Raw genomic sequence first — 26,871 nt, 5'->3', positions numbered from 1 at the left:
AAGAGCCTGGCTCTGTTCACTTGACACCTATGTTTTACATATTTATAAAATTTGATATCGTATCCCCTCAGTCTTCTCCAGGCTGACCAACCTTTCCTCATACAGGAGATACTCCGGGTCCTTTATCATCTTTGAGACCCTCCACGGGACTTTCTCTAGAAGGCTTGTCTTTCTCTAATGGAAGGGCCCAGAACTGGACGCAGATGTGGCCCCACCAGGGCAGAGTATAGGGGTACAGTCATCACCTTGACCTTTATTGAAGACTGGACTAACATTGTCTTTTCTCCAGTCCTCAGGCACCTCTCCCATACCTTTGAAAGATGATAGAGAACAGCTTGGCAATTACTTCTGCTAGCTCCCTCAGCATCTGTGAGCACGTCTCATCAGGGCCCATGGTTTTGTGTGTGTTGAGTTTGCCTAGGCGATCTGACCAGATCTTCCTCCACCAACTTGAGAAATGTTGTGAGCTCCTTGAGAGTTACACAAGAAATAAGGGAGAAAAGTATGCTAGTGACAGTTGTAATAGCAAATGTCTCTTCTGTCAGAGTAAGAAGGGGCATTAAAAGGGTTCCAGAAGGTGTCTGCAAGAGAGTATCTAAGATGAAGAGACTGAAAATAAGCATGGAACACTCATTCCTTCAGCATGCATCCCATACCCTTCCTGTTACAGAGCTCAAATAGCAAAACAGAATTAACTATTCCAATCAAGTATTTGCAAAGCAGTCAGGTAAAATTTACATACTAAATGACTGTGAGTGGGCACACTCATTTGTGGAGCAGTTACAGTAGTTTGTAACTGCCACAATTACAAATATATATTCTTTTCCCTGAGTCCCAAAACAATTCTTGAAAAGTGGTGCTATGCACACACTTGAGTTTAGGATGCAAACATTTATCTTAATTAAGCCAACCAAAGTTTAGCATACGTGTGTGCATTTGAATAAAATAGTTTGAAAATGTCTTTCCAAAAGTAGTCTGACATGGAAACTTGGCAATGAAAGTGACGATCTATCCAGAAAATACTTACTCTTTTCAAAAATTTAAAATGTAAATCTGCACCCCTAAAAACATGTCTTATCTTGGAGACTAATTTAAATTAACACAGCAACAAAAAACTGCCAAGAATCCAACAGATAGAATCCATAATTTGAAATCCATTTGATTATTTCTTGACTGTGTGTTCATCTCAATTCACCCAAACCACTTGTAGTGGGAACGCTTGATTTGATTAAGTGCATTCAAATACATTTTTCAGTCCAAGGAAAGAGATGACATTTTGCAATCATTTTTTAAAGAAAAAGATCTTATTAATGCCAAAGGGAATTCTGCTTAGAGAAGATCTGCCCATGATGTTTCAATTCATATATTTTATGCACATTTATTTATTTGTGAAACCTTATAGACATTACATAACTTCTCTTCTTCAGCAAAGCACATATGCTGAAATTTGAATTCTACACAGATGCTTCAGGCCCATTGATTCCAATGGCATCAAAGAGAAGTGGGTTTGGCCAGCCATTTAATGGTATAATGTCAAATTCTGGTAGTCCTTCCTCCAGGTAGCTGGAAGAGGGAGAAGTTAGATGCAAAAAGCTGTCAAGTGAGTTAAAAGGGATCGGCTCCAGGCCTGCTGGAGTCAGCTGAGCACTCTCCCAGCCTTTTACGTGCTTAACTGATAGAGCTATCTCTTCTAACAACCAGAAGCCAGACATAATTTTCAAGACTTAACGTGTTTCTGCCTTATCGTGATAATCAGTAGTTGGCTACAGGCCACAGACGAAGAAAGTGTTGGGGATAGACAAGGCGACCCTGTTTACTTTCTCAATGGACTACAAATAGTTGGTACATACTTGCTGTTTACGCCTAGGCAGGACAGCTGATCCCCTGTGGTCCGAGGAAACATTCTTGAGCCTGCTTTTACTGTCTTGCTCATGGAGTTTGGAAATGATGCAGTGCACTCTCCTTTTGAACTGGCTTTTTTTTCTGTATTTGCCTGTTACAGACAATACCTCAGACAGGACGTGGCTCTGATATGCAGTTTTGTGACAGGGAAACAGAGAATAAATGTTCAAAAGACTGCAAATACAAAGTCTAGACTCAACAGGAGCTTTTCTGCATGGCAGGGATTATGCCTGAAATATGTAAAACTCTATTGGATTTCTTCCATAACAAGAAATCAAAGCAGAACTACATCGAAAGTAAAAACTAAGAAGAGAAACAGGCAGTGCCAGCCAAACCAGCAAACTGGTAACAATGAGAAACCCCAGCCTCGAGAAGTTTGATTTTCTAGCTCAGAAAAAGAAGAGACAAGTGGCTATCAGTACTGGCTTTGTGCAGAAGCTGCTCATCTAATACATGATCGGTGATTTAAAAGCCTAAATTCAGACTGCCTACCTGCCTGCTGATCTCCCTGTGCCCTATTTCCATCTCTGCTTATCTGGTGTACTTCGGAAATGCTATTTACTCAGGTTTTGTATAGCATTCAGCACATCTGTGCCTTTAGGTGATTCTGGAATCTGTAAATCCTGTACCTACGTCCCATTTCCTGACTCTTGCAGTATCTCAACACTTCCTATTCAAATGCATCCATCTCCCTGCATCCCCTGGACTGTTGCCCAGAAATGCTGTCCCTGGTCTATGTGAGTGGGGGGATGAAATGCAATGGGGTTACAGGTTAAACAGGAAGCCTGAGGTCAGAAACCAAATCTGGGTCACTCCACGCATCAGCTTTCTCTTTCACTATTAAAACAAATTTTCCTCTGGGTTGATCAATTTCCGGTAACAAGGACAGAGTTCAGTGTGCCAAGGCTGAGCCTTCAACTACCCGCATTACAGCTTTATAAGGGCATACAGTACTTCTGTTATTTAAAAATTAAAGCAACACTACAGCCATTGTGATGGGTAAATTAAAGAGGCATTTTCCAAAACCAGCCATGGTTCTTCCTCTGCTGGTTTATAGATACCATTCATGAAATGAATGCTGCCCCACAGAGTGAGCACACTGCTCCAGCAAAGCTGCCCTGCTGCACCAGCTGCCTCTCCAAAGTCCTTTAGGACTCTGGGTGCATAGCTGTAAGCTTTTGTCTGTGTCTAAGAGCTTTGTGTATCTGCAGTTACACTTCAAATAAATTCCAGCTGAATATTGAACTAATGTTTAGATGAAGTCCCCAAATCCCCAGGTCTGTGTGCTTGCTCTCAAATTCCCAGTATCTTTGAAGAAAAATTCAGTCCCATTTCATATTAGGGTCTGAGTGGTGGCTCCGGGTTAATCTCTGTCTGTCTCCCTGGTAACAGTCAAAGAAGGCAAAACAGAGGTAGGAAGGGTCTCCAGCAACTATTCCAGTTATCAGAGCCCATCAGCAGGTGACCACTTCTCATATCCAGGAACAATAAATACAGCCTATGGCTAATGGACAGACCCCACAGCTTTCTTAAATGTTTCAGAGAGAATTAGCTGGTGGCCAGACTTGAGATGGAAGGCTGTCTAAACCTCAGGTCCTATATCTTGTGCTTCCCAGTCAGAATACATGCAGATGCATTCTTGATAGTCTGCAAAACTAATATTTTATTTTATTTTATTTTATTTTATTTTATTTTATTTTATTTTATTTTATTTTATGTAGCCTTTATTGGAGGAACCTCTACATATATATATCACTACAATTAGAAATATTCCTCCTCTTTCAGCTTCTCTTATGTAATTTGAATGTTGATCTTATGTGGCAAAAAGAAATCACAGTTTACTGCTTTCTCAGAAGCAAGGTGTGCATACTTTTACCTGATGGATTTTTTTTCCACACAGCATCAATGAACAGCTGAGCATCTGCAATAAAGGAGAATCCATGGCAAAACAACAGCAGCATGAATGGATACAGAAATCTGCTGGCTGAGTGAGGACTTCCCATATAGAGTTTGGATCCCTGCTGGATGTCAAACTGACACATCAGACACATCATGTTGTCTTTTTTTCCCCAATATATTTAAACAGATACTGTAATTTCTCCTGTAGCTTAGCTAAGAAGACAACTAAGGAAGAACCAGTGGGAGTTTGTCATTGATCTCAAAGATGCTAAGATTAATACTCTAAAATGTTGGTATAAACGTGTAAATAATATGTAGCACATAGTCTAAATGTGCCACATCTAAGCACAAAAAGATGCTGTTTCTGAAAAATGTATTTCAGTCAAGAACTAATACTAGCTGATATGCTATTGCAAATTGCTTTTGTCTAATAAAGCCAGATATTTTACAATAGATCCACCTACCTGTTAATATCTAAACATTTCTGTAAATAAGAAATGGAAATTTAAAAACAAACAAACAAAACAATACACACACACCTGTATCTAAATGAAAAAAATATTAAAATTTTCCATTAGAAGTTTTGTTTAAAGCTTCAAGTCTTTTAACTGTCTAGTAGCCTGACTTTTCGGTTCACAATAGGTAAGAAACACATTATTCAGAACCTGTCACCTTATCTGATTCCTCAGCTTCTCATCTATAGGTAAGAGCTATTTGTCAGTCCTTTTTTAAGAAGAATAACAAAATACTGTCAATAATTCTGTTAACTCTTAAGACATTTAATATTCATTTTATTTAGTTTTGTGCTACAGACAAAAGAAGTAAATCCTTTGTATTATTTGCTTAAACAGATTTTCCTACAGTCATAATTTATTAATAAAGATGGGAAATGATGAGTTCTTTGTAGAATTCTAAGTGTTACTAAGTTCACTTGAAATAATGAACTCCATACATGTAACTGCTTTTTCTCTCTGAATAAATACTGATAGCCACAATAGTCCTACAATATTTTTCTGCCAGGAAACATTAAATCCACCACTGTATTGAATAAGTAAAAGATACAAGTTCTGTAGTCATTCTATAGTCAGTAAAATTAATGGAAGGTGAGAGCTTTAGCATGTCACAGCACAGGAGTCTCAATTTCCAGCCAAAATATTTGGTTAATAGAGCAAGGCTGACTCTTTTTTGGTGCTTGTGCAAATAAAGAAAGTGCCTCTTCTACATTGTAAAACATGGAAGAGACACAAGCAATTACCACAAGCAAAACATTTTCACTTGATAAGTCAATCTGAGCTGTTTTTTCTGCCTGGTCAGCAGTGTCTGAAAACAAAGGAGACACAGCAGCCCTAGGAGACAGCTTGTCTGCCCAACCACTTTTCTTGGGGATCTCTTAATTTGATTTAGAAAGCACATAGCAAGACTTCTAGGTGTCAAAATTTAATATACCACATAGCACCCTACTGCAGCTGATGCTGTCAGGCACGTGAAAGCCTATGGCTAATCTGTGTCTTTAGGGAATATACTTCTATATCTTGTCCCCACCTCCCTGGTTATCACAACAATCACTTGGATAGGCTATAAGATCTGGTGTTGTCTCAAGTGATTTGATAAGCAGACGAAAACCAAGGGTTCATTAAGCTCCTGGGGTATATAAGCCACAGGGTTTTCAGCATGCCCCTGTACTTGGGAGGTTTGACAGCTCCCTGTTTGGCAAGCTGGGACTCACAGAAAGATGTTATTGACTGCAAAAATACTTATTTTCACTCTGAGTGGTTTCCTAAGAGTGAGCACAGGCTTTGACATTGGATTATCCACCAAATGTGTAGTGATACCCAAGGAGATGGACATGTGCCATGAGATTGGATACTCTGAAATGAGGCTTCCCAACCTGATGGGACACACAAGCATGGCAGAGGTCGTCCTAAAATCCACCACCTGGCAGCACCTGGTGCACACGGACTGTCACCCTCATGTGAGGATGTTCCTGTGCTCTCTGTTTGCGCCCATCTGCCTGGACACGTAAGTATCACAGCACCCAGCCTTTTGGCCAGAACAGGGATCAAATCAAATGTGTATTAATTGTAATGGAAAGGTGATCTCCACTTCATCTGAAATAATTCTCTTAACTTTTTCATACTCATTGGGAAGAAAAGCACTGAAAAGCTGTTGAATTCAACTTCAACTTTAGTTTGCTTTGTGGAAATGAATGCTATAACTAAAGAATATCATATTTCAGCTTGTTTCAGCTGAAATTTTGTTCTTGTTAATTTAAAGTTGAATATAGGTGACAATGAAACCAAATACCCACTGCAAAGAGACTCAGGCTCTTGACAAGGATTTTCTCAGTTAGTAAGAAAAGCATAAATAAAAACATAATAGCATTAATAAAAACATAATTCCGTAACATAGAAGAATAAGCCATTTCTAGAACTAAATTCTTGCTGAAGGTTGTCAAATATCAGTATGTACTTTGTGCAGAAATCACTGCTGAACTACTTTGTTATCACTGAGTGAGTTGAATAGCTTCTGCCTGGTGCTCCCTCTGGTGCAGGTTCATCCATCCCTGTAGGAGTATGTGTGTTGGTGTTCGGGACAGCTGTGCTCCTGCGCTTGCCTGCCATGGGCACACCTGGCCAGAAAGCCTGGACTGCAATCGATTCCCTGCAGATGAGGACATGTGCCTGGCATCGCTTACAAAGGAATATAAATACTTGCACAAAGGTAGGTGGAAGATGGCAGGGTGGCTGAACTCTATGCTGCAGGTAAACAAGATAGAAGGGACACAGTTCTCAGTCTGTGACTTTGTAATTGGAGTTGCATCTATACATACTTGTTTGTGCAGAGGGGGGGAAGTATTAATGCCTGCAGTGAAAACTCTGGCACTCCTCAGACGGTGTGAGTCCGCATCGCTTCAATTCAATGAAGAGTAGTTGGTCTACACATAGCAGAGGAAATGATTGTCTCCCTGCACAGCTACAGGCACTGTATTTTATTTATTTTGAGGTCTCTTTACATGCTTATCAACTTTATCAGGAATCTGATAAACTCGCGATTCATTGAATTGGTGTTCAGATCAACTTGAAAAGTTGGAGGACTTATTATCTGATTTTCCTTAGGGAGTTAGCATGACATTAATGGTCAAATCTTCAAATTTGCTTAGGTTTATTTACTTATGTAAATAGCAGTACAAGTAAGTTGCTGCTGGCACACTCCAATTCCTATGTCCTCAGTACTAGCCCAGCTGAACCTAGTATCACTGACAGAATTCTCACTTCACCCCTTCCCCACCCCACAGCTGTACTGAAAATAAAAATCTATTTATAAATACTGTATTTGATGTTGATGATTGAGTTTGTCAGTCTAAACAAGGAGTCAATGTGCATGGAAACAGAAACTCCTTTTCCTCCTTAGCCATGTTTTCAGAGACGCATGCGGATGCTTACATTATCACTGAACAATTTTGTATTTTTTATAGTTACTCATAGTTAAACAGCAAGCTCTCAACTTTCACAGCAGAAAACTAATACAAAACATTCTAAAAGATAATGATGAGACTTTGCCATTTCCTACTAGTCCTACCAAAGCCTGCATGCCAGACCTGCCCAGCAGTGGAGGAACTTTTTACACACAAAAGAGTTCTCGAAGTTTTCTGTGACAGTAATTTTGGTAAGTGGCTGCTATTAAACTATCAGTTCTCCTTCTAAAATGCTTTTAAATTGGGATTAAAATAGCTGACAGCCTCTGCTGGGGTTTCAAAATCTTCATCCTGAGAGCTTGGATACTGAGTCAACTTTAGGTTATTTTTCAGAACATGTTCTTTCTGAGCAAAATTAAAGGATTTATTTTGCGTGAAAGACTTCTTTGTCACCTATTTTACAAACAAATAGCTTTTCTGTTCTTGTTGGGCTGGCTTCATTGCAGTACAATATGGTATACGGAAAATCTTTCTGGCAAAATCAGGCAAATAAACCAGTTTGTCTTTTGTTGGTAATTAAACCCAATAAAGCTTTGGTTGTTTCACTAGTGAATGGCATGTCCTTGTTACTTGTGCATTAATTGTTCACAATACATAGAAAAGACTCAGAAAATCATAAAAAATAAATTCTGACCTCATGTTATTTTACTGAAGTGATGGGCCATACTTCTGAGTTTGCCCTAGAAATGTCCTGCAAAGCCCTTTGAAGTCAATAGAGACTACTAGTGAATACAGCTGGCCTTAGATCAGGTAGTGCAGAGAATTTTCATGTGAAGAAGTGTTGGTGGAGTTACTCATGTTAGATAGACAGATATTTACGATGAAAAGGGAGTATCTAAAAGGGTGGTATCACCAAGCATTACTGCTGAGAGAAACAAAATGAGTTTCAGTAGAACTGTTTGGGCAAGGAGGTCAGCCTTGTGATATTAGAATAACGCCAATAGCTTACAGTATCTAACACCATCACATATACAATGATGGCAAAAATACATTACACATCTTTGTGAAAGTATGTTTTCCTAATTGCCTAATGCAGTGAAAAAATGATCAGTTACAAACTTATTTTAAAAAAATGTTTGAAAATCTATGCTGCTGTGGAAGAAGACGTCACCACACTCCATCACCAGGAATTATGAGAGAATTTTTAAGGAATCTTCCTGCTTTAACGCGTATTTATTTCTATATTTGAACAAACTGAGTGACTTATATGTTTCCTTTTTTCCCTAGCAGTGAAAGTAAAGCTGTCCAAAAAAAGAGCAGTAATTGGCGACCAAGACTACAACATTGAGTGCCATGTGGAATTCATTACCCAGGGCTCACTCTTGCCTTATGAAACTCAGCACATGATACAGCAATGGCTGCTTATCAATGAAAATTGTACACAGAGGATGACTCAAACCCATCGTCCTATGGTGTATCTCCTTGTAGGGAAGATTGAGGAGGGTATCATTTTAGTAAATCAGATCTACCACTGGCAGAGAAGGGACTCCCAGCTGACTTTGGCCACTCAGAAGTGGAGGTACCATAAATGCTTGTAAATATTTATCTTATTACTTGTAAAAAGCTTATTACACTTTTTATGCCAAACCTACATTGTAAATAAGAATGTACTATAAGTGGCATGTAAAATTTTTGTTTCCTTTTAAACTGTATTATAAGTTGAACTTGAATCCAGTGTTATCAGGCCTACTTTCTATAGTATTTTAGCTATTTGTGAAATTTGAACTTGGTCATCTATGTGTAAAGTTTTGAGTTATTGCAAAAATCTTTTGTAATATGCATAAAAACTGAAATGAAACAGTTTTAATCCAGCTCAGTATCTTTAGTGTATTCTTCTATAGGGTTCATCCTGCCATTTTCTTGACTTACCAAACTTTCTGTTGGTTAATGCTTCATTAATACACCTCATACTTTTCCATCAGAGTATTTTAAAAGAAGGTGGCCCTCTGCTGGTCATTTTTGTCCAAATCAAAATGGAATAAATTGGAATAAATAACAGCAAACACAACACAGCCCAACCGCAAGAAGATCTGGTCGTTTGTTGTCATTTTACATTGATCAAGATGATGTCTTGGTGGTAATGCCTCTGAGAATGGGGTAACTGCAGTTGTGGAATATTTTTAAATCAGGACTCCCTTGCTGAAAGGTCCTATTTAATATTCAGACATACATACAATATCTCAGTGCCACCCACCAGAGAGTGGTGGGCATGGAACCAGCTGCCCAGGGCAGTGGGCACAGCTCCGAGCTGCCAGAGCACAAGAAGAGTTTGGACACATGGTTTGAATTTAGGATGGTTCAGTGTGGAGCCAGGAGTTGAGCTCGATGATCCTTGTGGGTCTTGGAATTCCAGCTGGGGATATTCTGTGAATCTGTGATTATATGATTTTCTATCATGAACTAGAAAACTTCCGGAAATGATGAAAAAAAAAAAAAAAAAAAAAAAACTGGAACAGCCTATATTCAGTTTATACTGTATAATGAAGACACTGTTCTGAAAAATGTAGGTGGCTCAAAAGCTCGGTTCATTTGATCCCACCGAATCTGCAATGGTTTCTGCTGGAAAAGTGGTAAATATTTAAAGGACTCCATCACTGCCTACAGTTGCCAACTGCTCCCAAAGGCGTCTGACGGGCTCACCGTCAGCCATGGGCGGCCCTGCAGGGAGCAACCCGTTTAAGTGCCAGGGCAACAGCAACCACCTGGTCTTGGTATGAAAGGACATGGCTACTGATGTGAGCTGCTGAGAAGCAGTTGCTCGATACTCTGTGAGGTAAAGGAGGTCATCTTAGCTTGTGTTGATTTCCATTTATTTCTCTTTACATGAGGGGTTACCACACAGCCCCTTGCTTACTCGCTCTTGGGTCTGCTGTATGTTTAAAACAACAGCTGCATGTGAACTATCCTGGGCATGATAGCGCAGCTCCGGCTGCCAGCCCCATTTCGCAGAGCTCTGACAAAGTAAAGTGGAGTTGGATGGAGCAACTTTTTCTTCATATGTATGTAAGCGTGATTTAAGACCCTCTGCTATATACCAACGAGGTGAGCGGTGGAGCCTGGTCTAGTGGCTGGCAGCCCTGCCCGCGGCTGGGGGGTTGGAACTGGATGATCTTCAATGTTCCTCCCCACCTAAGCCATTCTGTCATTCTACGATGAGCGCCAGAGAAAATTCAACTCGGGAATTTCGGAATTCCCTTAACTACCGACTGCTCGGAAGCAAAACGCCCGCGCAGCTGCAGCAGCCACCCGAGGGCGGGGCTGTGGGCGTTCCGTTGGACGCGTCACAGCCCCGCCCGCTCCCGCCATCCCGCCCCGTGCTGCGAGCGGGCGGCGCCGCGCCCTCAGCCGGCGGTGAGGCCGAGGCGCTGCCCGGGTGGGCGGTGTGGGACCGCGCTGTGCGGGTGCCGTGCGGGGCCGCTGAGGGTGAGCTCTCCCCACATCCCTGTGTCAGCCTGGGGTGAGTACCCCTGCGCGCTTGCTGGCCCAAGCTTCGCCCCGGCTCGGCCTCAGGCCCTTATCCGCGGACTGGGGAGCTCCTGTACCCCTCTAATGCACCGCTCGTCCCTCTGCTGAGGCCTGGAGCGTGCAGGTAGCCAGGAATCCAGCCTGCGCGGATCCAGCTTCTGGGCTGTGCCCGCCGCTCTTGCTCTTTGGCCTCGCTAACCAGCCTCTCGAGGCTTCTTTGTTTCCACTTTGTACTTAGAAGTCTGAAGTGCGAGATCCTCCTGCAGGCCGATGCCCTGCATACGTGCGTTCCCACGGGCTGTTTGTCGTACATCTGTTTTGTACCCGAGATACACACCTAGGGACTTCTCTTTTGTTCTGTCTGTAGCGATGGCTTCAGGAACAGCCCTGATTTACGATGAGGCGATGACCAGGCATAAGCTGCTTTGGAACGAGTAAGTCAGTAACGTCCTGTCCTTTTTACGAATTGATTCTTATCAAGAAAGTACCAAGTAAGTGTATTTCTTGTAAATGCGATGTGGAGCGTGTAGTGACAGATAACCTGGTAACTTTCCTGCTGAACAGAAAAGTCTGCCTTCTCGAAAAACTTTTATTGCTAATTTGTATCTAGATACTCTACTGCTAATCTGAAGCTGCATCTGAGAAGCTGAAGCCCGCAGTCCAGCAGGCCTTAGTAAGGGGATTAGTTCTCTAAACACTGCAGTTTAAGCTATCTAAATTGCTTATGAAGCTAAAGTTTCATTGACCTTGGAAAAATATACGGATTTACTTTCTCAGCTGAAACCCTTCAATTAAGTTCAATTAGAAATTGATACATACAGCTGGCTCACACTTGTGTAAATGAGACCAGTACCTTTGTTGTGCTTGAAATGAAGCTCTGTCAAATCCTCTTCTCTGCTGATCTTCCCTGTATGATCTTCACTTTTAATCTCAATGTCTCCGTGTCTGTGGTAATCATTGCTGCTTTAAGCGGTGAGAGAAGAAGCAAAAATTAACGTTGTTTTGTTTATTTCTGTGAAAGAGACATAAATCTATTTTTGCTTACAGATTTTGTAATCATTTGGCTCAATTCTAAACTGAAGAGTATTCAAAGAATTTTATTATAATTATTTTACTCTTACACGTCCCTATGAGGATATTAAATCATAACTTATAATGCACCGTAGGTCTTATTATTACTTGAAAGCTGTGCAGATATGTATTGTAGTAATATGAATATCACTTATTTTCAGTCCTATTTGTGATATTGAAGTGCCAGAAAGACTGTCAGCCTCCTATGAGCAGCTTCAGTGTTACCATCTTGTGGAAAGATGCGTCCCTGTGCCTGCTAGAGAAGGAAGCGAGGAGGAAATCCTCTTAGTTCACAGGTCTGAAATTTATTTTCATTGCCATCCAGTTTAATCCAATGCAATAACAGATGTCATACCTCCAGAGCATGTTTTACACCACTTAAAAATACCTGGTCCTAAGCTCACTAACTTCCACTAATTTCAGTGGAAAATGTGTCAGGCTGAAACTTGTACAAATAATGTTGACTGTGCTATAGATGCTGAAGTATGAATGAATTTGCTGTTCTACTATATCACCATTTCCACTCTTTAGATTCTTGAGCAATGATTGCTGATTTGAATACAATATTAAAAGTAAGTTTCTAATTTAAAAATGTAGGAAAACTCATAACTGCCTCTTTCTCCCAAACATCTTTGAGACAGAGTGAACCAACAGAAAAGATTTGTAGCTAAGTTCATGGGGGAATTCAGAGGATGAGTATCTTGCCCCTTCTGAACTCATGGCACTAAAGCGTGCTCTGGCACTTGTCACCTTGGTGTGATAGCTCTGCAACCAACATGTGTGTTGGTTGTGTGCTCATTTTCCCTTGTTAGGAAGCAGTGAAGTCTTTCCCTGAAGGACAAGTGGAGCTGGGAGCAAAGCATGATGGCAAAGCAGACAGAGGCAGGGTCTGCATAGGCAAGGGCACAATCCTACAGTCCCCAAGGAAAGTGGGCAGCACAGATCTGGTGCTGTTAACCAAATTCAGCCGAGAGTTTAGATTGCTTGACAAATTTGCAGTGACATGGCAGAGGTGAGGTTAAGTTAGAATATCATTCCACAGGTCAGCGTGGAGGCCCGCATCAGTGGAATTCATGGCTGGATGCAGAGATGGCTATACAACATAACTAAAATGTATCCAGGGTGAGAGCTTTACCTTTGAAACAGCTCCCAAGTGGGAGGATTGGGGTTCCCAAGGGTGGGAAGGCTTTGCTGAGGCTTCTTAGCAGAGTTGTTTGGGGAACCTCCACTAAGGTTCCATCTAGCTTGCTCCCTTAAGACCATCAGCTGTACTGTCTTTAAACAAGTTCTGAACCCAGCAGCAGACCCCTAGGAAACAAAAGTTTGCACATGAGTGCCCTAATGCTTGTATGAAGACAACGCCTTGATCCTGAATCATGCTTAAATTTTCAGATTCCAGAACAGTATTTTTCTTCAAAATGTTCTTATTGGAATGCAGTCAGCTCTGCGTACCAATATAATTTATTTTTGCAGTAAGGACTTTGCTGAACAGGTACTGAAGAGACTTGATAACAATTCCCCGTTGAGCTGTCCCTTCTAGATGGCTTGGGACAAACAAATTCACTAAGGTCTTGTCTTCATTTCCAAATGTGGGGTAGAGATAATAGATGTCTTTAGAAAAAAAAGACTTTCATATTGAAACAAGTGCATAACTCCTACAAAAATGTTGTTTGAATTCACCATTAGCTAAGAGGCTGCTGAGGAAGTGAAACTAGTAATTACACAGTCATTGAGTTTCATACAGTTTTGTTCTTGATAGTATCTTCATTTTGAATCCACTGCTTAGAACTGTTTATATTAGGTAATGCTAGTCTGTCTCACTTTGTTGTGAAACTGTGGTTGCTTTGGATGTCCAGCAAGAGGAACACATACGTGGTCGTTGTATCCTGTATTAGGATGCAGATTGGAGGGTAGATGCCATCAACCTTAATTTCCATCTCAGCACCCAAAACCAAGATAGTAATGACAGAGAATTGGTGTAACAGTGTTTCTAAGTACTTGTTGTGCTCTCAAACCAATGAGAAGAGGGAGTTAGTACATACATGATAAAGAATTCAATCAAATACCTGTTTTCCATACAACAAGAGAGGATGGGACACATTCTCAGTCATAATTCATATGACAGCTGTTAGATCCTAATTTAGTTCTAGTTGAGATGGTACCTGTCTGTAGCATGGATTGCAGAATAGATTGTAGCACAATGAAAAAACAGCCTTTTGGTGATAGCAAGACCACTGGAAAAGGGGAGAAGCATGTCATCATATTCTTAGGATGTCCAAGAATCCTTAATTTCATAACACTCCATTGCTTCTCCGTATCCTGCAACCAGCATCCCAGGGTACATGCTGGACTTGTGAAGTCTCACAGATAACGTCTTTTAACGTATGTTTTGTTAGCTTTCATTACATTTAAATTGTATTTAAAAACTATAAGTCTGTTTGCTTAGTTAAGTGTTGTGTTAATCTCCCTCTCCTCTGCAGTTCAGAACACTTGGAGGCTGCAAAAAGCACACAGACAATGAATGAAGAGGAACTGAAAAGAATCTCTGGAAATTATGATTCTTTTTTCTTTCATCCGGTGTGTAAGTTAAACTGCTTCCTGTAGTGGGATTTGCGGGTATTTGTATTATTCCATCTGTGTGATGGTTTTCTAAGTAGGGGAATGCTGATAATAATTTGTTTTGCTATGTAAGTATACTTGCATGTGTTTACGGCCTTCAGTGCTATGCTGTAATTTAAATTGATAAGTGTTCTTTTATCTATTCTGTAATTATATCATGCCAGTATAGCATACTACTCAAATTTTAATTTTGCTTTTGTTACTGTAAGGTTTTGCTCCTTATTTTCAGAGATGCCAGTAGAACCAGTCAGTTCAATACGTCTATTTCTAATTTCTTATCTCCCTCAGGGAGAACATCCTTACAAAGGATGTGATGATTACAGGTAAGCCTAATAGAGAGCACACTGGCTTTTCTGTTGTAAAATTATGCTTTTAACTAACTGCATATAACTTCATTAGGATAGACTCATGTCAGTTTCATGTTGGGTCACAAAGCACATTATGCATGTTTTCTCTAAAACTAGCTGATGAATGATGGATAACAACAATGAAATTCTCTTTTTCAGAACACTTACCACTGTGCCAGGCTAGCTGTAGGAGCAGCTTTGCAGCTAGTGGACTCTGTGATGTCAGGAAAAGTGTGCAATGGAATGGCATTAGTAAGGTAAGAAAATGTGAGAAAGTCTTCACTTCTCACCAAAATTCCCTTTGTTGTGGATAATGACATATAACTTTGTTTTAGACCTCCAGGTCACCACAGTCAGAGAAATGCAGCTAACGGGTTCTGTTTGTTCAACAACGTTGCTATTGCAGCAGAATATGCAAAACTGAAATATGGTCTACAGAGGTAAGAGTGTAGTTGACCGTAGAGAAGCTTTTCATACCCAAGTGTGATGCTGCATTATCATTTGACGTGGTACCGCTTTAGAGTAATGTCCAGATCCTCATGGGTGTCACGTATCTTTTGGGGTTAGAAAATCTTTAATCCTCTGCACTTCCTTTAGAGCTATATGCCATGCTTCTTTCACTGAATGTTTTATTTTGCTTCTCTATGTAGAATCCTAATTGTTGACTGGGATGTGCACCATGGGCAAGGAACTCAGTTTATATTTGAAGAAGATCCAAGGTTTGAAGGATGTTTTTGTTAGTTGGCTAAATACTGCATGCTTCTGTAGGGATTAAGATTTTTTTTATACTCCTAAAACTAGAATCTCACAAAATGTTCTTCTTGCTATTTTAGTGACTGTTGTTTTTTTTTTACCCGTTACCAAGTTAAGGGGGAAAAAACCTAACAAGGAGAAAAACATAAATTTATTTTACAATAAAGAATAACAAACACAAAATGAGCAAAGTGACTTTTAAGAAGAGTATCAGTAGTAAGATCTCTCTATACCAGGATTTAGGTTATATCTCCTTTCTATTCAGGAATCTCTCTGTTCAAGTGCTAGTTAGATAAAACACATGAGCTTTATGCTGTTTTCTGAAAAGCCATGGCATTGGGTTCTAGAAACAAGTCTGTTCTATTGAGAATGTCCTGCCTTTCATCTGAAGGGAATGCATGCATGACATTTCTAAAGCTATCCGAGGTTAATTTTGACATAGGACTTTCTGTACTGACTTTTACAGTCAAAAGCTGCTTAGAGAACTAAGAGGGAAGGATAATTTATATTTTCATGCTTTCACTATATATTATAGAGTTTACATGGTCTGTTTTGGAGCCTTTTTGTCAAGCTGGATTTTTCTTGTGTCTTTCAGTGTTTTGTATTTTTCCTGGCATCGCTATGAACATCAGGAATTCTGGCCATCACTCAAAGAATCTGATTATGATGCTGTGGGTTTGGGAAAAGGAAAAGGTTTTAATATAAATTTACCTTGGAATAAGGTAAGTGTTATTTACAGCACAACAAAGCAAATGCAATAGCTTTATTTCTTAGGCATTGGATAATGCTTTCTGAATATGTGCTGCTTTGCCTGCTTGGCAGATGTTATAGCATAGTGTATCTTATTCCTGTCAGTGAAATGTCTTCTAAGAAATAAGGCTCAGGATGTCATGTTTGTTTATTTCAAGAGAGAAGACAACACATGCATATTGTTTTTCCTTCAGTATCTTGCCTAGCCACTCCTGGGAGTGCTTCAGGAGATGGTTGTGTCCATCCTTGTTCAGCAGAGAACTGAAGACTCAAAATGATGGATATTTGTATACAGTTTTTATACAGATGAGTTTGAGCTGGTCTTACGAGGCTGTTTTGTCTTTAACTTTTGGTATTATCTTTCCTTATGTCTGGGAAAACCTTAGGAAAAGCTATTACTTCAACAGGATGATCTGACCCGTATTTCTCCCATTTTGCAGGTTGGGATGGGAAATTCAGATTATCTTGCTGCATTTTTTCATGTGTTACTTCCAATGGCTTTCGAGGTACTTTTTTCACTGCACTGTTCTGTGAATAGCAAAATCAAGGACTATTTCCTAAGTATCATTAAATGATTTGTAGCAATTTGCTACTTAAAAGTAGCACATTTAACACAATTTCTGCTGATACGAATCATGTGCTGATTGACAGAGTATGATTTATGCAATGGTAGCTTTCAAATAATCGGTACCAAACCAAACTTTCCCATCAGGAATAATATTATAAATGCAATCCTATTTATTTTTCTTCAAGGAGAGTCTTCATTTGTGTTTATGTTTTGGCTGAAATAATAGCTGAGTATGAGACAATTGAAATGCAATGCAAAAGAATGTGCTACATTTCTTTCTGTTTTGTAACAGTTTGATCCTGAACTGGTTCTTGTCTCCTCTGGATATGATTCAGGAATTGGAGACCCTGAGGTAAGTAACGTTTTGTGGTTTGTGTTGTCAGTCATAAATGTGTTTGTAAAATATTCCTACATCTTAAATGTCCATTGATTGCTATGTGAAATTCACTTTGACCAAACTAAAAATATATGTGTGTGTGTGTATATATAAAATATTGAGCTGACCTAGCTCAATAAATAGCACACGACATACAAAGATGGATTGTCCTGTAGGCACAACTCCTGCATCATCTTTTTGTACCTTCCTTTAATGCAGTTGGTTCAGCATTTTGTTAGATACAGCTAGAGGCGAGCATTCCTTTATGCTGAGGCTGAGTCCAATCTCATTTATTTCAGATCATCTATCTGTTTGTTTATTTTTCTCACCAGTGTTTTTGATTCAGGGTTTCATCTCTTAACAGAACTTTTCTTTAATTTAGGGTCAGATGAATGCCACTCCTGAAGTCTTTGCCCACCTTACCCATTTCCTGATGCAGTTAGCTCATGGGAAGCTGTGTGTCATCCTGGAGGTAAATACTTCTGAAGCTTAACAAAATAATTTCTTTTTATATCTCCTCTTAGAATCAATAATACAAAAAAAGATTAAAATTTGGCAGTGCTCTCAGACCTGAAAAGAAGTGTGTGTCTTTATTATTATTATTATTTTAATTTAAAATGTTGGAACAGCAGACTGTGTGCTTATTTTTCTGAAAACAGCCTCTACAGCTGTGTTCAGTTCTTGTGCACAGTCACTACAGAATGCTGCTCTGGACAGTCCCCACTTCATTAAAACTTACATAGGGAATAAACTGCATTACCAGTGTTTTGCAATTTTGTCTTACTCCTGAAGAATTTTTAAAACCTTTAGTATAAATACACTATAAGTTGGTTATAGAGCCTGTGCTGCATTCCTGTTTGGGGAGTTTGTTTGTTTGTTTTTAATAAAAACATCTAACAAGATTTTTAAGAGATCTTTTTAAAAACAATTTTTTCCTCCTTATGAAGTCAGTATGTCAACTCCTCATCTGCATGGTGGAGAAATGATCATTTTACTGGTAGATAAGTTTGTGCATCTTCCCAGCATGATCCCAAACAAGTGAATTGCTTAGAAATTGATTCACTTGACCTCTGTTTTGCTTGAGCTGTTTTCCATCACCATTTCTTCAGCAGGTTATTGTAGATACTGCCTGAAGTGCAAATAATCATCTCCTCACAATGCAGATGATATGACTGCTCCATGAATGGAATACAGGAACAAATCTGTCATCTTTAATTCAGTCATCTTAAATCTATCTTCATTTCTCTTCCAACTCTTGCCAGATTATCAGGACAATGGTATTTTAAGTGTTAGGCTGTGGGATATTTCTCTTATGCAGATATTTTAGAGGACAGCGGTAATTTTTACCTTTTAAGGAATCTTCCACAAGAATTGTTGAAGGTGGTATGCCATGGGAAGGGGGTGGGAGAAGAATGTGTTTCTAGAATTACAGGGCAAAGTCACAACTGATTTCCAAAATGAACTGAACCATGATAAAGTGAATAGAGTTGTTGCTTGCCATTGAACTTCAGCAGGTAGCCTCTAACTTAATAATTTTTTATATGAAACAGTGACTTAATTGTGTTTGCATACAATCTTTCATTTCTGTAAATTCAGATATATTCAGTTTGATTTATTTCCCATGATGACTTTCAGACTTCACGTGTATCGATCCCTTATGTGGAATGAAATACTTTTTCTAGGGTGGGTATCATTTGAGGTCCTTGTCTGAATCAGTCTGCATGACTGTAAGAACTTTGCTAAGAGATCCTCTGCCTCAGGTAACTGGAGAAATGGCACCTTGCCTAAGGTAAGTATAGGAATAATTCTAGAACAACCTATGTATTTATCAAAGATATGCATAGCTTTGAACATAGATATCAGACATATGCAAGCTTTGAACACTTTGCCTGCCAAGGTTTCAATGGATAGTTTGTAGTCTATTTTCTGCTTTGAGACATTCCTTCTGTGATTTTATTTTATTGTTGGTGTTGTTTTTCCCATTGCGGTAAATTATTCCCTGTTCTTTCATCAGTACTGATACTGTTAATACTGTTTCTTTCACAGTGCTATTGAATCTATTCACAATGTGAGAGCAGCACATAAACCCTACTGGAAATGGTTGATGTGTGAAGGTAATTAAATGGGATTGGGAATACAGGTGTACTTTGTTTTGCAAATAAATGTGACTGAATATTAACATATTGCTCAAAAATTAATACATGTGAAACTTTTTTTCTAGACACATCATTTTTGCACAATTTAAGCACCAAATCAGACTTACTAAAGACTGCTGATACAAATTCCTGTACAGATGATGAAGCTAAGATAACTGACAGCAATGAAACTGACAGAATAGAAAGATTTTTGGAGTTGCACATGAAAAATATTATGTTTCCAGTTCCTCCCATCAAAACAGCAACAACAGCTGAGTTGAAAGCTTCAGCAGACCCAAATACCTTCCCAGTACACCTTCATGTTGTGAGGGAAATGGACAAAAATGAACTAGAAGCTCTTGTCAGGTTGGTCGTATTTAATTTTCAACTTAATTATAAGAATGAGAGGTTTTTAGAACAAACTATAATCTTATTCTTTCTCTGCCATTGTCTCTGTGGCATCAGTCTACTCAATCATAGGCAGAATTAGTACTTCTGAAAACTTAAGACATTGCTGTTAGTTATCATTTGTATCCTTAAAGTCATAGAATCATATGGGTCAAAAAGGACCTTAAAGATCATCTAGTTTCAACCCCCCTGCTATGTGCAGGGTCACCAACCACCAGACCAGGCTGCCCAGAGCCACATCCAACCTGGCCTTGAATGCCTGCAGGGATGGGGCATCCACAACCTCCTTGGGCAACCTGTTCCAGTGCCTCACCACCTTCTGTGTGAAAAACTTCCTCCTAATATCTAACCTAAACCTCCCCTGTCTCAGTTTAAAACCATTCCCCCTTGTCCTATCACTATCCACCCTCGTAAACAGCCATTCCCCTTCCTGTTTGTGCGCTCCCTTTAAGTACTGGAAGGCCACAGTGAGGTCTTCCTGGAGCCTTCTCTTCTCCAAGCTGAACAAGCCCAGCTCCCTCAACCTTTCTTCATAGGAGAGGTGTTCCAGCCCTCTGATCATCTTAGTGGCCCTCCTCTGGACTCCTTTACATAACTAATCAGAATATTTCAAGAGAGATAAGACAGTGAAAATGTATTAATTTAGAAGGAAGGTGTTAGGAAAATGCCGCTAAGGTCTGTATTAACTTTTAGCCAACAAAGAAAAGAAATACCTGACTGGTATTACAATTTCAGAAACTCAACTTTCTAAATTAGAAAGTCTCATTTTGACAGCATTTTATTTACTGAATATCATCAGGCATTTTTTGTTTTCTTTCTAGTGCAAATAGAAACAGGTTTAGAGAGCTCGTGACTTTTAGGCAGGAGCATTGTCATTTTCCTGCTAGAGCTAGGACTTTGAGGATGAATGTGTAGTAGTTATAGAAAATGTATTGCTGTCAGTACTGACTGCAAACTACCATTATCAGGATCCTCTCTAAAAGTGCTATCATATCTAACCTAGTTTTGCTTTGTGTGATTAATTTTACAGTGATTTTCATGTGGACCTTGTGAAAGCAAACAAATCTTTGCTCTCTCTTGGCAGTACATTGACCATCCTAGATAAAATACTTAAGAAAGAGGTAAAGAGAATGTGGTTTAATTGAGGGGGCTGGGGGTTGCCTTCCTGATTTCTGCTTTTACTACACTATCATCTGGATATTAGTTACTTTGTAGTTCATAACCCTGCTGATCTCAACTAGTCTGTGCTTAGCTAACAAGAGAGGATGTGAGATGAGAAAGCGTTTTAGGAGTAGTTAACCTCAAGACACCTTTCTAATTATTATTGGGCAAGACATTATTCTGCTTTTCTGCAGTCACAGCTCATAAGGCATCGCTCTCAAACATAAGGACGAACCAGATATTCATTCTTCCAGTTGCTGTGGATGTAAGACTGTATCAAGCACCAGTGAGCAGCAAGGAATCTGAGAAAGATTTAAACTTCTGCACGGAGTTTTGCCTGCAGACTTCAGGAGAGAGTTAACTTCTGCAGTACCCTATAAGATTACAGAGTATGCTAAGTTGTACTCTATATCATTACATGTACAGTAATTTATGCAGTCATTTGTTTTCCTGGCCCTTCGCCCTGATTGCTTTCATAGAGCATAGAGTTCAAAACACCACTGTGCCCTATGATTCTAAACAACCATTCCAGTTCAGCATTCTGATCCTTGCACAGTCAGGAATGAAGATGAGGCAGACTTAGAGGTTGCAAGATTGTATTTATGTATTGACATTTTGAAAAACAAAAGGAAAAACAACAAGCAAGTTAAAAAATAAAATGCCAAACATATTATGCAAACATTCTCATTTGTTAAATCAGTCTGTTTTGAATAAAAAGCTCTCTAAAGTACAAAGCCAGTGAGGATTAATAACTGTGAGAATGGCCTCTTTTTCTTGTAAGTCGTCTTCCTGCTGTTGGCAGTCATGGCTGTAGATTTTGGGAACAAATTTCTATTGCTATAGACTGCACATACCTCTAAGAGAGCCTATAAATAGATTAGATAAACTCCTGGCAAAAGGAAGTAGCATCTGCAAGTAATGACTATTTGAGATTATACTGAGGCGATGCTGAGATTTTGTGTTCAGAGTTAGAGGAGAACTGAGGAAGAAGAGCATATGTTGTGTTCTTGCTTATGTTCCCTTATGTTTCATGTGGAGTTCAAAGCACTGCAGAACACAAACCAGCACTTAAATGTTGACTGATTAATACTGTCACTGTGTTTTCCAGAAAGTAATGGCTCACCTGTGTTAAAGGAAGAGTCAGAATTCTGGGACAGCTTTCTTTTCATAGCGTCTGTCTTTCCAGTGTGTTTTGCATTCTGGCACTCTGAGTGCATCTAATCTGCAGACTGCCGAGAGAACCACTAAACATGACCTTCACCTACATAATCTACTTTTACAGTTGACTTGCAATGCAGGACCATGCATTTGAAATAATACAACAGCTTTTGGTGTAATAATCAAATGTGACCTTTGTGTTGTAAATGAATTAACAACATCTTAATCTTAAGATCTGTTCCGCGCAGCTGTGTGTGGCTTTGTTTGAATGATACATAAGTAAAAAAGCCAATTGGTACAAATAAGAAATGACATGATCTTGTGCAACACTAATTACTTCTGAATAAAAAAAAATATCTTTTATAGGTATGCAATGGAATTGCAGAATCACCTGCAGCTTCTGCTTCTGTTACTATTGCATTGAGACATTCTCTTCGTTTTGGGTTTCAAAGGTGAATTTTTATCTTTTGCATTTGGTACTCAAAATGTAAAAAGATGAAAGTGGATAAAATATGTCAGTTTGCCTTTGAAAGGCTTTGTTTTAAAACAAATGTGATAGTTTTTGATTTGCAGTAAAGACAGTACTGTATATGACAAAATCCTTTTTCCCTACCAAACGCAGAACACCAGTAGGGGTCAATGCTGTACAAACTTGAGGTTTTCTGTGCCAGATTTTTGGCTGCCTTTGACCTAAGGGCATTTATTTTCTTGGCTTAGTTTCCCCAGGAATGGTGGGAGAAGAGAGTTCCTTTGAGGTATCATAGATTTCTTTATACTTCTAACAGACCAAGTTCAGAGAGGTGTATATTCTTTATTTATTTAATCTGCATGCAAACTCTTTAAACAAGTTGCACTAATTGAAAAGAATTACTTGCAGATACAAATGAATGTATACATGATTTTCCTTTGTGTTCTACAGAGTGCTTTGCATCCTTGTTGGAGATATAGATATCATACCAAGCACAGAAGATGGGTGAGGCTTCTTTTTAACTTAGGAAATCAAATCCCAGGGATGATAAATGTTCCGAAGTGACCGTATGTATGATGAAATCTGCACTGAGAAATCAGTTGTGAATTGATTTTTCACTGAATTTAACCTGAAGCAAAATACAGAGCAAGCCAAATTGTATTTCTAACAATAACCTTCTGTTTCTAAATTCTGCCTTATTAGTTTAGTGGTTGGTTTGAAGTATAATCCTTGTATATCAATTTAAATTTGGATTATTACTGAAAATGTAAGATTGAAAATACAGTGTTGAATATACAAAATAAGAAAGAAAGCAATTATTTAAAAGGAAATTTTTAAATGGTAAGACAAGATAGGGAAGAAAGTATACGTTATATTGAAATCATGGATAGAATGGAACTTTTTATCTCATCAGTAGTTGTTGGTGAAATACTTGGATGTGGGTTTCAATTACAGAAAAATACTCGTCATACATGTTTGCAAGAAAGAACAGACTGGAGAGAGCAGCTCTAAACACTATATTGTGCTAAACTGGAAAGAGGTAAGGTGCACTTCGTGAAAACAACCTAAGATAAAAAGTTTGGGTTTTTTTTTTAAACAAAGAATAGAATAGATTTATAAATTCATAAAATGTCATTGAGAATTACACCTCTCACTGCAATTGGGACTTGAAAAAAATTTTTTTCTTTGCCTTTCAATAATGTTGCTCCTTCACAGACCTTTAATGTGAATTCGAGTTTGAGTAAGCCTGCAGTGGCTGTTTTATGTTAGAGAAGACAGTTGCAATGGAGAGATGCTAAGGAAAATATGAATAACCAGTGTTGATCAAAGCTGCATGTTTAATATAAGGATTGCTGTGAAAACAGATCAGTATTCTGTTTCTAAGATCAACAGAAAGCTTTTTGAATCTCATGTTATGTTGGGTTTGGGGTGTTTTTGCCTTTTTTTTTTTTTTTTTTTAATTTTCCAATCCTACCTATGAGCATTTTCAGCTTTATGTTTGTTCTAAATTGCTTTTCATTGCTGTTAAAGGATGCTGCTGGGAATGACTTCTTTTCTGCTGTGCTTGGATTCATTCTTCCTATAGCATATAGTTACCAACCCAACTTGATAGTAATAGCTGTTGGACCAAACAGGAGCCTTGGAATAAGTGGGATTTCTCTTCTTTTTTGTTTGCTACAAGGACTAGCAGAATCACGAATTCTTGCAGTGATTGAGGTAAGAAGTGGTGCTACACCATGGTATTCAGGTGACCTCGAACAGAACCTAAATCAAGCAGCAGCGTGTTGGGTGTGAACTGCTCTGAGCTGCTGAATTCTGACTGTTTATTACGTTATCTTTGGAACATCTGAATTGTTGACATAAATAGCCATATTTCTGTCTGACCTGAGAACAAAAGCAGGCAGACACATACTGAGCTGTGGGCAGCTTGCATGATTGAGAAGCTAAGGCATGAATGCAAAGCCTGAGCTAATGGTTGTATTTATGTGCAGCAGATGATGATCCAACAGTTTGCCTCAGTTTGGGGATTGGCTTTGCTTTTCACATGGAATGTGCAGCTTAGAGTTGTGTTCTGACTAAAGATATTTTATGACCTTTTTCTATCTAGCGCGATTGGAAGCAGCCCACAGTTCTGTTTTCTGTACAACTCTAGATTTTTGTTTTCTTATTTAGGACACAGACATAAATCTAATGCAAAGTGTAGCCAAAGCACTTGCAGGTGTTTCTATGCCTCACTTTGGAGTTCATGTGCCTCCTACCCAAGAAAAAGTAAATCAAATAAAAAAATTAAGAAACCAGCTTCAGCAGGACTGGAAAATGCTTCAATGCTCAGGTAAGTAGTCTTTAGTTCTTATTAATATATACGTTTTTAGAAAGATAATAAAATACAACTGAATTCTAAGTCAGTGGGAGCACACTGATGTAATGTGAGCAGTATGAAACTTGCATGCCCTTGATTCTGCCCCTTGAGCCAGAAAGCACTGCATTTCATAGCACAGTGTAACTGTACTCTTTGGAACTCTGAGTATCATTGCTCCAAAAATGTGTATTATTTATCCTGAAATAAAGCAACCATAATTCTATAAGTTTGAATAATGGTTAATAAGGTGTGCACGGGCTCTGACTGCTAATGTGTTTTCTGAAGATAGTGTAGAATGAGATGGCATTTTAAATAACGAAAAATAATTTTCCTTAACCCAGTAGTGGTTAGTTCTGATTAAAATACATTCACATGTAGTTGAAGATCAGGTAAAGGAAATCAGTTTAGGAAGGTATGTGGGCTTTTAAGAGTACCAACTTACAAACAGTTCTCTGCTGAGTAACTTTTGTTCTTAAGCAGAATATTCATAAACAGTGGTAAAGGTGGGCATCTCTCTCTGAAAGAAAATCCTTTCAGAAGAAAGGGTCAGGAGCAGTGGCCTAGCTCTAGTAAAACTGTTCTTATGGACTTGGGAATGAGTTTGATTAATAACTTCATCTTATTGGTGTTCTTTTCAGTGAGCGATGGAATCTAAAGCACTTTAAAACCATTTTATGCAGCAGAAGAAAATGTGACACTTCATTTTGCCTTTCAAGTCCCTGGGGAAAAAAAGATGGTCAATGTCTAAGCAGAATAAGAGCCATTTACAGTTTCCTCTTTTTTTTCAAATACTTAAAATCCATGTTTTTGTGTGAGTACTATGTTTGTACATTCTGTGTTGACACGATGCAAGACTGACGTGTGAAACCCAGTCCTCTGCTGAGTTACTGCACTCTGGGGCCCATGTTATATGTAACTGTAAAGTCAGGTTTGCACAGGCACTAGGCTGACTGTGTGAATGTTTGCAAACTCCAGAAGATAGGAATGTGAAATGAGCAATTGTAATAGCCAAGCTTTTCAGAATAACAGAATAACAGAAAGTGTGACATCTAAGTGCTTGCACTGCTGCCACTACCACCATCTCACTGGGAGTTTGAACTCAACAACAGGCCTTCAGATTAATGATACATTCCTAGGACTTAAAGGATTTACCAAATATGGTCTTTAATTCCTGTGACTGACTGATGAGAGAATGTTAAAGGATAGCAGCCCCACAGTGGCAGTGTGTGCATTTCCCATCTCCTAGTCGTGTGGTTGAGATGAAATCTAATCTCCTGAGCTACACAGGGCATGAGGAGAAAAAAATATAATACTTTGAATAGGCAAAGTTATCAAGATGTTATTGAGTAAAGCAGTGAAAAGGCTGACATTTATGACATATATATGTGCTGTGAATGTTCTGGGGCTGTGGGGCTTCAGTCTGCCCTCCTTTCAAATGCAAGTTTTCTATATAAAAAATAAAAAGCTGTTATTACGTTTTGGTGGTGGCCTCGGGCTGGCAGCTTGTGAACTCTCAAAACGAAATGGGCTTCCTGAGGCAGCAGCCATACTGTGCCTTGGTTTTCAGCACTCTCCTTTCTGTACTCGTTTCCAGGTGTGTGTGTGTGTCACTGTGACTTCAATAACATAACCTTCTGCTTTCAAAGGCTTAAAATTACACGTATCCATTAGGCTGCAGTCCTACTGCCGTTGGTACTGGGATCAACTGCACACACTCTGATTAACTAAATCAGTCTTTGTAGTCCTATTTTTAGGACTGTTCGGACAACTCTGTGTCCAAGGTGTTCTCTCCCAGGGAGGATCCCACCCGTTCTGTTTTCCTGCTGTCAGTAAGCCATGAGAGGGTAGATTTCATTTATTAAAACATGACTAAGAAGGCAAAACTGTATTTTCAATAAAAGAACTTCCAAGTACTGTCAGAACTCTGTTTGCAGAACTGCATTCGGTGGCTTGGGA

The 26,871-nt window shown here is 39.1% G+C and overlaps 2 protein-coding genes across 9 annotated transcripts; both read left to right on the top strand.

Moving 5' to 3' along the window:
- The first annotated feature begins 5,171 nt into the window (after positions 1 to 5,171).
- LOC116244282 (secreted frizzled-related protein 2-like) lies at positions 5,172 to 9,621 on the top strand. Its single transcript, XM_031615878.2, has 4 exons — positions 5,172 to 5,820; positions 6,353 to 6,522; positions 7,375 to 7,467; positions 8,504 to 9,621. Exons 1-4 carry the CDS (start codon positions 5,534 to 5,536, stop codon positions 8,812 to 8,814), a joined length of 861 nt encoding a protein of 286 aa, XP_031471738.1. The 5' UTR covers positions 5,172 to 5,533; the 3' UTR covers positions 8,815 to 9,621.
- Positions 9,622 to 10,559: 938 nt separating this feature from the next.
- Positions 10,560 to 26,859, top strand: HDAC10 (histone deacetylase 10). Of its 8 annotated transcripts, none has more exons than XM_031614930.2 (21): positions 10,560 to 10,733; positions 11,109 to 11,175; positions 11,974 to 12,108; positions 14,293 to 14,389; positions 14,938 to 15,035; positions 15,114 to 15,218; positions 15,429 to 15,497; positions 16,127 to 16,253; positions 16,722 to 16,787; positions 17,142 to 17,201; positions 17,608 to 17,697; positions 18,908 to 19,014; positions 19,272 to 19,339; positions 19,447 to 19,726; positions 20,799 to 20,889; positions 22,454 to 22,539; positions 23,007 to 23,060; positions 23,511 to 23,595; positions 24,087 to 24,272; positions 24,729 to 24,888; positions 25,554 to 26,859. In XM_031614930.2, exons 2-21 carry the CDS (start codon positions 11,111 to 11,113, stop codon positions 25,568 to 25,570), a joined length of 2,046 nt encoding a protein of 681 aa, XP_031470790.2. In that variant the 5' UTR covers positions 10,560 to 10,733; positions 11,109 to 11,110; the 3' UTR covers positions 25,571 to 26,859. The 8 variants fall into 8 exon arrangements, with proteins under 8 accessions (XP_031470790.2, XP_031470796.2, XP_089992845.1 ...); XM_031614936.2 differs by having other exon boundaries at positions 10,578 to 10,699; XM_090136719.1 differs by lacking the exon at positions 16,722 to 16,787 and having other exon boundaries at positions 10,607 to 10,733.
- Positions 26,860 to 26,871: the final 12 nt, after the last annotated feature.

This window comes from Phasianus colchicus, chromosome 1 (assembly GCF_987193195.1).
Source record: "Phasianus colchicus chromosome 1, bPhaCol1.hap1.1, whole genome shotgun sequence".
Lineage (NCBI taxonomy): Eukaryota > Metazoa > Chordata > Aves > Galliformes > Phasianidae > Phasianus > Phasianus colchicus.
The sequence above is the reverse complement of the archived record's forward strand: the minus strand, read 5'-3'. Positions and strand labels throughout refer to the sequence as shown.

Excerpts from the sequence above, each read along its gene's own strand:
- LOC116244282 (XM_031615878.2), top strand. The coding sequence starts at position 5,534 with ATGTTATTGACTGCAAAAATACTTATTTTCACTCTGAGTGGTTTCCTA. Across the intron at positions 5,821-6,352 it reads GCGCCCATCTGCCTGGACAC|GTTCATCCATCCCTGTAGGA; the intron begins GTAAGTATCACA and ends CCTCTGGTGCAG. Across the intron at positions 7,468-8,503 it reads TTTCTGTGACAGTAATTTTG|CAGTGAAAGTAAAGCTGTCC; the intron begins GTAAGTGGCTGC and ends TTTTTTCCCTAG.
- HDAC10 (XM_031614930.2), top strand. The coding sequence starts at position 11,111 with ATGGCTTCAGGAACAGCCCTGATTTACGATGAGGCGATGACCAGGCAT. Across the intron at positions 19,727-20,798 it reads GAACTAGAAGCTCTTGTCAG|TGATTTTCATGTGGACCTTG; the intron begins GTTGGTCGTATT and ends TTAATTTTACAG. Across the intron at positions 24,273-24,728 it reads GAATTCTTGCAGTGATTGAG|GACACAGACATAAATCTAAT; the intron begins GTAAGAAGTGGT and ends TTTCTTATTTAG.